Genomic DNA, 16,549 nt, shown 5'->3' with positions numbered 1-16,549 from the left:
GAGTACTATGATAAATAGTCCATGTGATGTGATGGTCCTGTGCACTTAGAACTTAAAATGTTGTAGTTTTCACCACCCCACCCTTTTGAAAGAGATGTTTATCAGTTCATAGAAGTGGTGTAGTTATCATCCTGTCATTGATAAAGGCATGTCATTGGTAGTGGAGGTGTTAATCACTTCTCAGCGGTACTCTTCAGGATATTATTCTTGGAAGTCTTTGCTTTCATCATTCGAAGCCTGCCATAGTTATTACTGGTGTTAGTAGCCTCTATGAGCTGGTAGTTTGCTCTAGCTGGTCTCTTAGTACAATTGTGATGAACTTGCTATCTTTGCAGTTCAGTTTGACGGACCCGAGAGGTCGCCGTTGAAGGAGGAGACGATGAGGCAGCAGCGGAAAGTTCTACGACAAGTGACACCTGACCACAGTGACGCCGAGAAGGTTATTCCCCTGGAGAAACAGCTGTAAGTCCAGAGAGAGTACAAAGTGTTCACATTTACTACAGTTGCACTGTAGCACTCTCAAAGTTTTGAAATAAAAATCGGTTTCTTACACCACCTGAAGACTCACAGCACACTCCATGAATATGTCAAATTTACCTCAAATAAGTCCTTGGGTCATTCTACAGCCCTACCTTGGTACTCAATAGGAGATGGATATAGCCAAACCACCTTTACCAGTTCCCATTGCCAACGGCATAAGAGAGCTGGTGAAAAACAGTTCACACATCCTTTAAATACAACTCAGTGCCAAACACCACTGTAAGATTCACAAAGGTATCACAAATACATTTCACATTAGTCATTGTATTACCACATAGTCCTACCTAGAACCTACTTTAAAGATATGTTGGAAATTTCCTTTACCACCATCCCAGTTGCCACCACAGGCATCATAACTGAGTTTAACGGCATCTTGACAAAGGAAGGCAGTGCTAAAAGTGAAAAAGCATCAGTTTGAATTCATTTCAACAAACCATAGATAGCTAAGGATTTGTTCATAAGTGTTCTTTGACACATAATGTGTACCTATAAAGGGTGCTACCATCCTCTTGTTGCCCTGATGAAGACCGTCCACTTAAGTAATTGCTAGGGTTGAAACATTGACATACGTAACCTATTGGTGGATAGTTAATGTGCAAACTGAAAGCCCCAACTAGCATTATGGAGCACAATACCATATGAGAATTGTTGATGCAGCCAGTAATGTATTTACCTTTTCCACTCTTCAGCTGCACACTTCAAAATTTACTTCGCTAATCGCCTGCACTATCACACAGAGGATCTACCTACTTGTTTAATTAAAATGTATTGAAAAAAATAACAATACGAGTTTACTTCTTTTTTAAAAGCTCTTCAGCTTAAGGTGGCTTGTTGCACCGGTAGGCACCTCCTAATTTGACTGAATTTTTTCCTTAAATAAATCCAAGGGAGCAACTGTAAACAGTACATTTCTAACCAGGTTGCCATGAATACAGGGTCACCCATTGGGTTTCTCTTTTTCCTATCTTTAATGAGTACCCTAAACCAGTGCCACCCTAGAGTCTGGGTTTGTGAACTTGTATAAAGATATATCCAGAGAGTTCTGGTAGGTGAACTCATCCCGACTATGGGAAATATGGTCTGTGATCTCTGAGAAATGTCCCCACTCCCCCCTCAGTGGGTCACCTCACTAGTTAGTGCAGTATTGTGGAAGGGTAAAGGATTTACGTTGAGGACGTGTTGATGCTGATCACCTCAACGGGTCTTGGGTAGCACTATGAAGGAAACTATGTGTTTGATTTCCATTAGGGACTGACTGCAATGTTCCTCCCCACTATTAGAAACAGTGCATAAGTAGTTTGCCACATGTTGAGAGGGAACATCTCACCAGCACATTAATTTATGAGAGCTGTTTTTCTGGTACATAGTCTTAGGATGTTGTTTCTCTGCAGCTGGTACCATGGAGCTGTCACTAGAGTGGAGGCCGAGAGCAGACTGCAGCCCTGCAAGGAAGCCAGCTTCCTGGTGCGCAACAGCGAGTCTGGAAACAGCAAGTACTCCATCGCACTAAAGTAAGTATGATGAGGCACAACCTGAATGCTTCGCATCCACAACATGTCCCTGAAGGTCATCATTGGTCTGCTTGCCACTCCCTGACACCGGTCAGCCTTACGCATTCTTTCAAGTTTCTTGTTTGCCTTGCAGCCAAGACTCGTGAATACTCTTCTGGTCAGCCATGATTCCTGTCTACTCGTAGCCCTTCCAATGGCAGCCTGATCTATACTAGGCCTCAAGAATTTTCAGCTCTACACCCTAAGTTTCTGTGTGCTACACAACCCATATCTGTTTACTATGCTTACCACATGCGAATGCTTTTGTTTTCTGTCCCCCAGAGTTTGACTTTCTGTCTTACCTGCTCCAGGATGCTACTTGCTGTACACTTTTAAGTGCCTGATGTGCACTTCACACAGGCTGTTTCCTTGCCCGCATGATGCAACTAGGTGGCTGTCTGCTATGCACCCGTCTCTGCATCCCAGACCCCTCAATGCCTTACTCAGCTTACATGGCGTAGAGTGGTGTAGAGTTGAGTGGCATGGAGTGAAATGAAGTAAGAGTGTTGTATAGTGGAAAGGTGCAGAGTGGAGTAGAATGTCATAGGGTGGCTTGTCATAGTGTGTTGCAGGGTGGAGAGGCGTAGAGCAGAGTGGGGTGGCATAGAGGGTTTTGTGTATAGTGGAGTACAGTATTGCAGAGTAGAATGGCATAGAGCAGAGAAGATTGTCGTAAAGTGGAGTGACACAGAGTGGAGTAGTGTATTAGAGTAGAATGGCATAGAGTGGAGAGTCACAGTGGAGTGGACTGGAGTGGCGTGGAGTAGTGTGTCGTAGAATAAAGTGGGGAAAAGTGGTATGGAGTGGTGTAGAGGGAGTTGGGTAGAACATCATAGATTGGATAGAGTCGTAGAGTGGCCTAGAGTGAAGTTGCATAAAGTTCACTGGTGCAGAGTAGATTAGCGTAGAGTGCATTGGTTTTGAGTAGAGAGCATTGGTGTAGAATGCACTGATGTAGAGTGGTCAGAGTGCAGTGGTGTAGAGTAGAGTGGAGCAGAGTAGAGTAGCATGGCGTAGATTAAAGTGGGTCAGCATAGATTGCAGTGGTGTAGAGTGCACTGGCATGGGGTGGAGTACAGTGCAGTGGCGTAGAGTAGATTGTTTCAGATTAGAACGAAGTGGCATGGAGTGGTGCTCGGTAGAGTGCAGTGGAGTAGAGTGCAGAGGTGTAGAGTGGAGTGATGCAGAGTGTAGTGGTGTAGAGTGCCTTGGTGTAGAGTGCAGCAAAGTGGCATAGAGTTAAGTAGTGCACAGTAGAGTGTAGTGGCATAGAGAGCAGTGGTGCAGGTTAGAGTGGCAGAGAGTTCAGTGGCAGAGAGTGCAGTCTTGCAGAGTAGAGTGTCCTAGAGTGCAGTGGTGTAGAGTACGTTGTGCAGACTAGAGTGGCGTAGAGAGCAGTTGCATAGAGTACAGTGATGCAGAGTATACAGAGGCGTAAAGTGCATCAACATTAAGCGCAGTGGTGAAGAGTGGCGTGTAGTGGGACATAGTGCAGTGGCATTGAGTAGTGTGTTGTACAGTATAGTGGCATAGAGTGCAGTGGCATAGAGTATATTGCTTTTGAGTAAAGTGGTGTATAGTGCACTGCATAGGGTGCAGTGGTTTAGAGTACTGGCACAGAGTAGGGTGGGGCAGCGTACATTGTAGTGGCTTAGAGTGGAGTGGCATGCAGGGGAGTAGAGCAGCATAGAGTAGATTGTTTCAGGGAAGAGTAGAGTGGTGCAGGGTAGAGTACAGAGACAGAGTATTGGTGTAGAATAGAGTGCAGTTTTTCAGAGTAGAGTGGCATAGAGTGATGTGGTGTAAAGTAGACTGGTGCAGAGTCGAGTACAGTAGAAGTGGAGTAGAGTGGGGTAGAGTGCATTACCATAGAGTAGAGTGGTGCAGAGCAGAGAGGCATAGAGATCAGAGTTAAAGTGCAGTGGTGCACAGTAAATTAGAATGGCTTAGAGTGCAATGGCATAGAGTGTAGTGGCTCAAGGTGTAGTGGTGTAGAGTGCATTGGCGTAAACTGCAGTAGAGTGGTGCAGAGTGGAGTGCTGTGACAGAATGCAGTGTCTCAGAGTGGAGTGACAGAGTTCAGTGGTGGAGAGTACAGTGTTGCAGAGTAGAGTGTCAGAGTGCAGTGGTGTAGTGTAGAGTCATGCAGAATAGAGTGATGTAGGGAGCAGTGGCATAGAGTACAGTGGTGCAGAGTAGAACTAAGTGGCCTAGAGTTCAGTGGCAGAGTGCAATGGTATAGAGTGGCATAGAGTGTACTGGTTTTGAGTAAAGTGGTGTAAAGTGCAATGGCCTAGAGTGCGGAGGGATAAAATAGAGTGGCATAAAGTGGTACAGGGTGGAGTGGTGCAGAGTAGATTGCAGTGGCATAGAAGGCAGTCCCATAGAGTGGATTTGCGTAGTGTGGAATGGCATAAAGTGGAATAGAGTGGCATAGAGTGCAGTGGTTAGAGTAGATTTTTTCAGAGTAGACTGAAGTGGCATGGAGCGCAGTAGTACAGAGTAGGTGGCGTAGAGTGGACCAATGCAAAGTAGAGTGTAATGGCGCACAGTGCATTGGCTTAGATCAGAGTGGGGCAGAGTATAGTGCAGTGGCATAAAGTGCAGCAGAATACAGTAGCATAGAGTACAGTGATGGAGTGTGCAGTGTTGCAGAGTAAAGTGGCATAGAGTGAAATAGTGCAAAGTAGAGTGGATTGATGAAGAGTAGTGTGGAGGGGTATAGAGTGCAGTGAGATAGAGTGAAATGGCATTGTGTAGAGTTCAGTGCCAGAGGGTGCAGTGTTGCAGAGTAGACTGTCATTGAGTGCAGTGGTGTGTAGTAGAGTGGAGTAGAATGCATTGGCATTGAGAGCAGTGGCTTAGAGAAGAGTGGCGTAGAGTGGTGCAGAGTAGAATGTAGTGACATAGTGTTGTGGTGTACAGTAGATTGTTGTCGAGTAGACTATAATGGTGTAGAGTGCAGTGGTACAGAGTCGATTGAAGTAGAGTGCATTGGGGTACAGTGCAGTAGTTAGAGTAGAGTGCAGTGGCATAGAGTGGTACAGAGTAGAGTGGCATAGAGTGCAGTGGTGTGGCTCAGAGTGGAGTGGTACAGAGTTGTGTGTCACAGAGTGGATTAGTTCAAAGTAGAGTGAAGAGGCATAGAGTGGCGTGGTGCAGTGTAGAGTGCAGTTGCATAGTGTGCAGTAGCGCATGGTAGATTAAAGTGGTGTAGAATGGATTGGCACACAGAATAGAGTGCATGGGCATAGAGTGCAGCGTTGCAGAGTAGAGTGACATACAGTGGAGTGGCCTAAACTGGAATTGTATAGAGTGCAGTGGTGCAGATTAGAGTGGGTGGAGTGCATTGGCATAGAGTACAGTAGTGCAGAGTAGAGTAGAGAAGCATAGAGTGAAGTGGCATAGACTGGAGTGGTACAGAGTACAGTGCAACGAAGCATAGTGGGATAGCGTTGAGTGGCGTAGTGTGGAGTGGTGCCGAGTTGACTGAAGTGGTGCAGTGTAGAGTGGAGTGAGGTAAAGTGAAGTATGCATTGTGTGGTAGCGCCCTGGCATTACAAACATCAAGTCTTCAATTGAAATGACCTTTACATTTTCAGGGGCAGACAGTTTTACTGCTAAAAGTATACAGCCCCCAGTAGCCATCGTGATTGCCACATAAATCCTCTCACTTTGAAGTCAGCGAACGAAAGGTCAACAGCAAGCTCCCTCAGAAGACAGAGCCTGACATTTGACTTCTGTCTTTGAATGCACAGCAAATGCGTCAAGGTAGCAACAAAATTTAAAGGCCGGTATACAGAAAGGGAGTAGTTGTGGAAGAATACAGTAAATAAAGTATGGCCACGGAAAAGACCAACTCAGACAAAAACAAATAAAGCCAGCAAATAGAAAGCAAGCAAATGAGTTACAAAACACAACGACAATGGTAAGCAATGTACCATGCCCACTGCGTCACTGGATTCAAGCTAGCCTTGCTGCTGTGGGATGATATCCCAAAACTGGTCCCAGGATGCTTGTTGTCTGGTCCAGGGAGGACCTGGCCTGCCAGTTTGGGCTGGTCTGTTCACCTGGGGAGCAGGGTCAAGACTGATTTACTGGGTTCAAACTGAGGTGGTGTGGTGAGCAAAAAAAGATGGATTTAACCCAGATCCCAGACTTGGGGTGAACGTTTGACAATGTTCAGCATTCCATCCATCATCTTTTTCTGTTGCCAATGGTAAGCAATGAGCAAAATGCTTCTCAAAGGAAGCTTTTCGAATGTCCCCAAGATGTTGTTAGCAAAGCAGACAGCTGCGCTGTCTGGTAGGCTTCGACCTAAAATGGAAGGCATGAATAAGATACATAAAAAATAAACCTTAGAAAAGATCCACTGTGGTTGACTTATTAAAAGAAATCATAGCAATGCAACACATTTGCAAGACCTGGCAGGCTCAAAACAAGTTAAGGGGAGATATGAAATGGGACTTGATGGGGTAGAACAAGAGCAGGTGGGCAATGCAGAAGCAGCTGCGGCACATGGGAAATCAAGAAGCAGCATAACAAAGCGGGCTTACATAGCTGTCAAGTTGGGTTTGACACATTCAGCCTGCCCTGGATTTTTGGCCAACAACAGTTTGCATGCTCGGATTGCAGAGCAATATTTTCAGAAATGGGGAAGCTCAAGGCTCAGGATGGAAAATACTCTTCAGTGATTGTGTTAAACAGAGTTGTGATGTTAATATGGAGCTGCAAAAGTATCTGCTCCACAGTACCCACCCCCTCCATATTATCAAGGTGGTTACATGTAGTGAAGTATAGAGTTACTGTTCCTAACTCCGTAACTGCTAACTGTGACAATATAGTGGTTGTCAATATTGTGGAGTCTATATTTTTGTAGGTCGATATTAAAACCGCATTATTGTGCTACAACGCCTTCTTCATTAAAAATTCAAGATGTCTAAAAATGCAACACATTGAATGGTACCATTTTGTGTCAGTGTTCAGAGAAACTAGGAAACAGATGTTAGAATACTGCACGTTGACAGCCAAAAGATAAAATACAGTAAGCCCTGGGTGCACATTCCCCATGAGCCAATGAAAGCTTGGCACTGGCTGTTGTCAAGGGTAAAGCTATGCACAGGCTAAATGTGAGAGGGTACTGAGGTTTCAATGTGTGGATTTCACGATTCTCTGTATACTTTTATCAGAGTGAGCAATTCTAAATCCTGATTTGTATCCCGATTCAGGATCCCAAACTTTACGGGTCTAATTAACGCAACCAGTTCTGCATCCAGAATTGTATTGAGTTTGTTGACTTCATGCCACAAATCCAGTTCTGTTGTACCACTTGGGATATTATCCTTTTCAGGATCACCAGGGATATCAGGCATTGCCACCTTTATGATATCACAGAATGACATCCCAGAGGGCCCCATCAAAGGACTAAAGATGGTGCAACCCAGTCTTAGAGATGTGGAGATCAGGGCTCAGTAAGGTACCCGTAACCTGCGACACATTCTGGCAGCAGACCGGCCTCAGTGACATAATTTGGTCACCATACTATAAGGAAATGTTATTTGAGAACTGCCAAAGCCAGTCGGTCTTGGTTTAACGGACTAACACGAGCAGTGTTAGCATACTAGAGTGAAACACACAGGAGGGTGATAGCAGGAATGAACAGCTAAATGGTAAAGTAGTCCCTCGTGCAGTTCAATGCAGGCACTCGAGTGAAGGCAGAAGGATACAATTAAGTCGTTTTTGATGGGAGATGAATAGTCCACTAAGCTAGGCCAAGACATGATTGACATGGCACAAAGAAAGCCTGTGGTTGAAAGGGGTGTGTCCAAAGTTGACCACATGTATATCATTAGCAGTAGGTCCGTGTGACGGCTGTCCTGTCAAAAAGCAGACCTAAAAAAATATATTACACATCTGTAGTTTAGAGAGGGGTCCCGAAAGACAAAAGGAGTTCAGACCAGACGGGTGAAAACAGCCAAATGTTGCAATTCAGACCAGAAGAACAGAATCATACTGCCAGGAATGCCGATAAGAGGGTCGAAAATCAAGCAAAGGATCTCAACTAGAAAAACCAAAGGTACTCTTATTGGAATATGTGCCGAGGAATCATGAGCAGAGTTCACTTAGGACAACAGAGGAGGAATATCGGACAATCAATGTGGGAAATCTAGGACTCGAAGAGATCTTCTTGAGACAGTCAACGTTCCTCTGGTCAAACGCCAAAAATGATCTAGAGGGACCTAGGTCAGCACCCTAGCGATGGACCAGAAGCCCTATCCTGGAATGTGAACCATCTCCTCTCTTTTAGAACCTTGTGGGAAGGACACTGGCTTAGGCCAAGTAGCATATCTCTCCACTCACCACAATTTAGTGGGGCGGCCTATGCTAATTGTTGAGCAATGTAGTGGCCCTCCTAGTGGTACCACAAGCAGCCCTCTACTCCTGTCTTACTCCTCACCCTGTGCTGTTGTGGGAGTGGGGAAAAGACATGGTAACTTTTTAAAAGAAACTTACAAAAACGGCAAACGTTGTAGGGAGTCTTGGTGATCAAAGATTTCATTTAGAGGAGTTAGTAGTGATGGCTGATGTTTTGCATTTCAAGAAGGTGAGTACGGTCCTGCAGAATGCATATGCCAGATTCTCATAGGCCTGACGACCCATCCTTACAGCATCAGGGCCTATCCTCATCTCTGCCTTTATTACCCCCCAACATCATGATAGATTTTCACAGGTCTGCAGTCCCACCCTACAGCATGAGGACCTTTCCCCCTCCTCTGACTTCACAGTAACCAACACCATTCTAGATTCTCACAGTCCTGCAGTCCCATCTCTACAGCATCAGGTACTTTCCTCTCTGACTTCACTGCACCAAGTACCGTACTAGATTCTCACAGATCGGCAGCCCCATCCTTTCAGCATCAGGACCTTTCCTTTCCTGTTTTCACTGCAACCAACACCATGCTAGATTCTGACCTGCCTTCCCATACCGTACCATGCCTGCTCTTCCATCCTAAAAGCATCAGGAACTGTATCTCCTCTGACTATACTGCACCCAGTACTGTAATAGATTCTCGCAGGCCTGCTGCCCTATTCCTACAGCATCAGGACGTTTGTTTTTCCTCTCCTCTGGATTTACTCCACCCAGTACCGTACTATAGTCTCACAGGCCTGCAGTCCCATCCCTACAGCATCACGAACTCTCCTATCCTCTGACTTCACTGCACCCAGTACCGTGCTGGATTCTCACAGGCCTGCAGCCCCACCCTTACAGCATCAGGACATTTCATCTCCTCTGACTTAAGTGCCACCAACAACATGGTAGATTCTCACAGGCTTACAGTCCCATCCTTACATCATCAGGACCTTTCATGTCCTCTTCCTTCACTGCGCCAAATCCTTGTTAGATTCTCACAGGCTTGCAGTCTCATCTCTACAGCATCAGGACCTTTCATCTCCTCTTCCTTCACTGCGCTAAATCCATGTTAGATTCTCACAGGCTTGCAGTCTCATCTTTACAGCATCTGGCATTAAGAACTTTCCTGCCCTCCACCTTAAGTGCGCCAAACACCGTGTTCGATTCTCACAGACCTGCCTTCCCATCGCTACTATATCAGTACCATACCCTACCTTTACCCCTCAGCGCCCAACACAGTGCTAAATTCTCACAGGCCTACACAGGGCAGTCCCACCGGTGCTCACAACATCAGGACCATTTTTGCCACACACCCACCCTTTCATTTAACCCTGGATCTGAGCTTTACACCATGCTGTCCGTGATTTCCCTGACCAGCACTAGTCTGTAGCCACTGGCTTTCCTCCCAGGGCACCAGACACCCACCCCTTGCGCAGTTTATCACCCAAGTCTGCTTTCCGTACCCTCCCTCCCCAGCACCCTTGTATGGCCCCCGCGGGATCTTACTCCAAGCTAGCTCTGCTCCCGGGCGTGTAGCCACTGGCTTTACATCCAGCACACCGTACCCCCAGCTCAACACCCTATCCTGCAGTCCCGGGCCCCCACCCCAGGACCCTTGTCCTCACCCCGTCCTCCAGTACCAGAGGATCATTGTTGCCTCAGTGACGGCCTTTCCTTCCTGAGGAAGCTGAGCCCGAGTGCGAGAAACAATTGAGCTGGAAAAACACAGGCCCTGAGAGGCAGCCAACGCCGGGAGGCAGCGGGTGGGGGCCAGCGTTGCGGGCAGCTCTCGGATCAGCATGGTTCTCGCCCACTGGCGACCAAGCCGGACAATTCAGAAACACTGAGGTGGCTTCAGCGCCTCCCCGTGGACACTGTGGAGCACAGCACCCTCCTCGGGCCACAACCTTCCGGGGAGCGAGTATGGTGGCCCACCGCTGCGGCAATGTTTTGGTGCAACATTTTTCAGAATTAAGCTAAATGAGTATGTGCCTTTCCTCTTGAAGCCACGAGTTGCCGGAGTCCCTTTACAGAAGGGGGAGCTTTAGTGTCCGCAGTGTACATAGAACGTGGAGAACGAAGCGAATGCGGCGTTCCCGAGGGAACCGGGTTCGGCCCCGGCTTTCAACATCGTGTGATTCTGGGCAAATCACTCAGTCTCCCCGAGCCTAAAAAAATAATACTCTTGACTTTGTGTAATGTAACGTGTTCATGCAAAGCGCGCCAATGGCGAGTTCATGCTATATAAAAATGATACAATAAAAAAAAGATATATCTTTAACTCTAGGCTTATCACTCCAACCTCCTCACTTCACCCATTCGTTCTCCTACTTCTCTCAGGATTCCTCCTTGTAGCCCTTGAAGCTGTGGGCATTTCACTGCCTCGCCCATACTTTCTTCCTGCCAAGACTCCGGCTCTTGAGGGCACCAGTTTAACCCAGTGCTCTTAACCTGTGGTTTCCTTTAAGCTTACTTAGGGGATCAGCAGCTGCTTAGAAATTTAAATAGTAAAAGATGAATAAAGTACATATAAATACAAAATCAAGATGCAAAGATTTAAAATGCTCTGTAATATGAAGGAATTTGAAAGCTAAAGATTAAGTTGTTATCCTTAAATCTTGATTTCCGAGGCCAGTACAGGTGCAGCTAAAGGAATCTAGTGTATACGACTGGTGGCCTCAATTGAAGGAGCACTGGTATGCACTAACAAAAAAAAAAGACATGCATTAGGAGGAAAAATGACAGTCATATGCTAGAATTTAGCATATTGCTTAGTTTTCCAAAAATATTTAAAAAACTCCAGCCTTCTCATTAAAAATAAAATTTACATATCTCTCATTTTTCGTTTACCAGTTAAAAAAAAGTATTTCATAATGTGTGTATTTTTTTTATATGTAGCTGTTTGTCTTTTTTGTATTGATTTGAGGTTCAAATTGTAGAAATTTCTTAGGTGGGGTCCTTGGCTCCCAGTACTTGTTCAGAGGGATTCCAGATAAGTGAAAAGGTTAAGAACACCTGGTTTAACCCTTTCTCATGTGCTCTTGACTACGATATATTCCATACTCCACCCATCCTTACTAGCACTCATCATTCTTAATTCTTCCTCTCTTACTTTAGGGTTCTCATCAGCCTTTCTCTCCTGGCTCTTGCGCATTGCATTTAGTCTCCGTAGCCCACAGACCATATCTTGTTGTTTACCCATATAACCCTTTCTCATCTTTCCAATCTCACACACGCAGTAGCTCTTGTCTCCCAGCTTCATTATTTCACCCACACTCCTCTCTCTCAGTCTCTCACTGTTTCTAAGCACAACCTCTGTATCCCACACACCATCTTTCTCAGGCCTCCGTATAACTCTTTCTTGCGTGCCTGTTCCTTAACTTCATCCACTCTTAGTTTCCACCTTCTTCACCCCTCAAGTTACCCCCTTTCTTCTTTTGTTCCCATGCCAGGACCAGCCAGGGCTGCGTGCACATCATCGTGGCACAGACGAAGGATAACAAGTTTACGCTGAACCAGAGCAGCGCCGTGTTCAACAGCATCCCGGAGGTGGTGCACCACTACACCACCGAGAAGCTTCCCTTTAAGGGGGCAGAACACATGAGCCTGCTGCACCCCGTGCACTGCACATCACACTAGCATCGCCAGAGCCTGGAAAGCTGAACGCACTGCACTTGCAAGACAAGCTTGAGGCTTTCTTGCACTATAATAGGGGCATCTTTGTGCACTGCACTGGTAGCGCAAGAGCCTGCGGGAACATGTGCATTGCACTCACTATGTGACACCAGAGCATCTGGACCTCCAACGACAGCATTAGAAATACAAGAGCTTGAGAAATCCTGTGCAACGCACTAGTTACAGAAGAACCCGAAGCAATGTGTGTATTGCAATAGAAATGCCAGAAGTACTACCAGTAGGACCAGAGCTCAAAGTGCTTTGTACACGATTAATATCAGAATTCGAGGACATCTGTACAGCGAATTAATTAAACAAGACCCAGAGACACTGTGAGCACTGCCTAGTAATACAAGAGCCTGAAGCACTAGCGATAAAACCAGGACGTGCGGCCTTTCACCCCCTTTGCACTAGTAAGAGAAGAGTCTGTGACTCTGTGTGCCCCAGTGCACAAGACCCAAAGGCCCTCTGTCCATCTGTAACACACGAGCCCGAGGCCCCCTGTTCATCAGTAACTCAAGATCCAGCGGCCTTCCTTGCACCACAACACAAGCCAGAAACCCTTCAGTGTCAGCCTTAGTAATGCAAGAGCCTGCGGCCCACAGTGCGCTGCACAAATATCTCACGGACTATGGTTCCTTCCTACACTAGTGAACACAGTAGCCTGAGCCCTTTGGCGTAGAGTGACAAAAAGGCTAGGGACCACTCTGCTTTGCACCAGTAACATACCTGCCTCAAGTCTTCATCCACCATACCAGTACACAAGAGCTCAAGACTCTGCATCAGTAATACAGGGGCCTCCTGTATACCAATACACAAGAGCAAAAGTCTGTCTATGCAGGGCACTGCTAACGCCCTATGTGCATTGCACCAGTTATTCAAGCACTAGAAGCCCTTTGCACCATCCATCTTATGCCCTTCATGCCTTGCACCAGTAATGGCAGAGCCGAGGACCTCTATGCACCACACCACCCCAGCTGTGTACCATTGACACCCCAGCTGAAGTCTTACTACGTACTGTGCAAGCAGCAAGTGTCTGAGGTCCTCTGCATGTTTCTCCAATATTCCAGGCTCATATGTGCACTGTATTAAAAGAAGAGTCTGATGTCATCTATATACTATAGCAGTAGCATGTTCTTGAACGCTTCCATGTACTGTGCAGTAATGACAACCTGAGGCCCTCTGTGCATTGTTCTAGTAACTCGAGTCTTATGGTAATCTATGCACTACTTCAGTAACCCGTAAGCCTGACTCTCTCGGTTCGTTGGACTGATAAACCAACCCTTAGTGCCCCCGTGCATTGGACTAGTAACAAGATCCCAATGGTACCCAAACATTACCAGTATTAAAAGAGCCTGGGGCCATCTCTGCACTGTAGCACTAACTCAATAGCCGAAGTCCCATCTATGCATCAGTAACACACTAGCCGTAGGTCTCTGGTCCGACAGCAACACATGTGCCTGATGCCCACTGTGCTCCAGCACGGGGCAGCTCAAATTCCAGAAACTCTGTGCACTGATCCAGTAACTGGGGCTAGAGACCGTCTGTACTCTTCACCACTGACAACTGAAACAAGGCCTACATGCACTGAACCAGTAACACAGAAGCCTAAGGCTGCCCATGCAACAGTAACGCTGTAGCCTAAAGCCATCTGCCACTGCACCAGCACCAGCATCCTGAGGACACCTGTGCAAGGCACCATTAACTTAAGACTCATTGCGCTAGTTACATAAGACCATAAAGCCTCCAAGCACTGCACCACAGAGCCCGAGGCTAAATATGCAGTAACACTGACTCAAGACACTCAGCAGTCCTAGGTGCACCAAAAGCACTAGGGGCTAAGGGTCCTTTAGCACCCGCTGGTAACATAAACCAAAGAGATGACCACCAATGCGTACACTCAAAAAATTCATATCCTGAGCAGTGCCGCTGAACTACACATTGAAAAAATTGGCATCCTGGAGATAGCTGCATAGAAGACATCCAGAGAAGTGACAACTGCACAACTGATGCTTTGACAAAGACATACCCTTCGAGGTGATAATACATTGGCCAAAATGGTGTCAGAAGAGATGACAACTAAACAACGCATTTACGATAGAGACATCCTGAGAAGGGTGCAACAATACAACATATTGAAGGAAGAGATGTCTCGAGATATGACAACTACACAACACATTGACAAAACACAATCCAGGAGGAAACAACTACTTAACTAGGCACAAAGGACATCCCAGGAGGTGACACCTAATTGATCGACACATTAAGAGAAGAAAATGTGGTGAATTGACACTTGTACAACACATTTCCAAACTGGACCTACAGAGAGGTAGTAACTATCTATACACTGAGAGAAAAGCTATCCGAAGAGGAGGCAATTGTACAACACACTGTCAAAACGGAGGTAGCAACTAATTAACACAGAGGAACAAAAGACACCCCGAGGGCTGACAACTAATTGACCGAAGAGATATCTGGTGAGGTGCTAGCTGTTTAACACATTAACATATGGGCATCCGGAAAAGGGACAACTACACAACATGTTCATGGTATAGACATCCAGAGAGGTGGAACCACATAACCAACTGAGATACACACCAAGAGCTGACAATACACAACAAATTGACAAAACAGCATCCAGGAGGAAACAGCTACTTATCACGTAGGCACAAAAGACATCCAGAGATATGGCAACTACTTTATCAACACATTGAGAGAAGACAAGACATATGTAGCGAGATGAAAGTTGTACAACAGAGATACAAGAAGTATATCCAGAGGGATGACAACTTATCGATCAACATTGATAAAAAAAGATATCCAGTGAGGTGACCGCTTTACAACACATTTACAAGAGGCAACATGTAGGGAGAGACATCTAGGGAGGTACAACTACAGAACTCCTTGAGGGAACAGATACGCCAGAGGTGACACTACACAACACATTGACAATACATGCTTCCGGTAGGTACCCACTGCTTAACACCTTGGTGGAAGAGATACTGTGAGAGGTTGCAATTACCCAACACCATGCAAAAACACGAATGCTGGAGAGAAGGCAGCAGTACAAAACAGACAAATGAGCATAAGGAGAGATTCTTGCAACATATTCATAAAAGCAAGATGTGGGATGACAATCACTAAAGGTATTCAGACAAAAAAGAATTGTGAGACCTGATAACTTTATGACTGACAAAAACACTTCCAGCTTCTTATAGTACCTCACAAAACAACAGTAAATGCCCTTGCACACTTTGCTATCCACCTCTCTGCTCTTCCATGTATCCTGCCTTTCTCACCTACATATGTATTGCGTTTTCTCAGCCTCGATGTCTCCTGTTTTCAAGTAACACTAACTGTATAATGCATTGTTTTTAAAACCAGGCTCCTGAACATTCAGATATAAAAAATGCAAAAATATTCCTTTATCTATTGGGGGAGTATTTGTTATCAATTGCTTCTATATCTTTGGTTTTATGTATTTGTGAGAATTTTTAAAGGTTTTTACCATGCAATGTGGGATATGAATTCTCCTCTGCCTTACTTCCTAACATTGTTTTACACTGAATTACAATAAAGTTATATTGGACATCCAGTGTGTCCATCTACCTGACCAAGGCTTCCAAATGTGTCCAGAGTGGTCAGTTCTTCTTTGATACATAGTAATGAGTTTCAGTGGTGCTTTGCCTGGTGCTTGGAGGGGTTCCCTCTGGTTTAACATCCCAGTAGGGTCAATTATGTGTGATGATATCTGATGGTTGACAGATTCAGCTCAAGAGAGGGTTCTTTCGAGGTTAAATTATGTGGGATCCTAGTTGTGAATTGAGTTTGGCAGTACTCAGCCTCGGGTCTGTAGGGTTCTAGCCAAGTCAGTTTCAGTGGGTTTCTCACTTGGCCTAGTTCTTGAAGAAGATTCCACCTGGGTTAACACCACTGTTTGATTTCTTCTCTTTAGTTCGTTGTGAAGGTTCCTGGACACCTTCCTTGGGGTTTCAATCCAGTCTCCTAATGGTGGTTTCTATAAAGCATAAAGTATTAAAAGAATTTCCAGCATCCAGTGGATTCTATGGGCAGGGTGATGTAAGGAGGAGTATCTTCTGATAAGTGGCATATAAGTTCAGTGTCAGATGGAGGTCCTTGACCATTAATGATATTGGATGACCGATAGGTTGGAAAAAGTGTAGATGGGAAATGCCTGCCAACTGTTAGGACGAGGCCTGATTTGCAGTGTTTCCCCCCTTGAAAATCAGGCATGACCCCTTATAATGTTAGCTTTTAGGAAGGTAGCAGAACAAATGCCAGATCCAGTCTACGATTCCCAAATAAAGCTAGTGGAGATTTTCACTTTTTTCCTACTCAAATATCTCAGTCG

At 45.6% G+C, this 16,549-nt stretch overlaps 2 protein-coding genes across 3 annotated transcripts in view; one reads left to right on the top strand and one right to left on the bottom strand.

Annotated features, from left to right (window-relative positions):
- The window catches only part of TDRD10 (tudor domain containing 10), a 696,763-nt gene extending 686,526 nt beyond the window's left edge, over positions 1–10,237 (bottom strand). The window contains exon 1 of the mRNA XM_069218205.1: positions 10,128–10,237. The gene's annotated coding sequence lies outside the window, so the exon portion shown is untranslated. The remainder of the gene's footprint in view (positions 1–10,127) is intronic.
- SHE (Src homology 2 domain containing E) overlaps positions 1–15,796 on the top strand; it is an 83,358-nt gene extending 67,562 nt beyond the window's left edge. For both annotated transcript variants that reach the window (XM_069218203.1, XM_069218204.1), the window contains 3 exons: positions 336–462; positions 1,932–2,051; positions 11,955–15,796. In XM_069218203.1, the coding sequence (XP_069074304.1) occupies positions 336–462; positions 1,932–2,051; positions 11,955–12,141 (434 nt within the window). In that variant the 3' untranslated portion in view covers positions 12,142–15,796. The remainder of the gene's footprint in view (positions 1–335; positions 463–1,931; positions 2,052–11,954) is intronic.
- The last annotated feature ends 753 nt before the right edge of the window (positions 15,797–16,549 follow it).

This window comes from Pleurodeles waltl, chromosome 12, assembly GCF_031143425.1.
Source record: "Pleurodeles waltl isolate 20211129_DDA chromosome 12, aPleWal1.hap1.20221129, whole genome shotgun sequence".
In the NCBI taxonomy this organism is placed as follows: domain Eukaryota; kingdom Metazoa; phylum Chordata; class Amphibia; order Caudata; family Salamandridae; genus Pleurodeles; species Pleurodeles waltl.
This window is presented reverse-complemented; position numbering and strand designations above follow the sequence as displayed.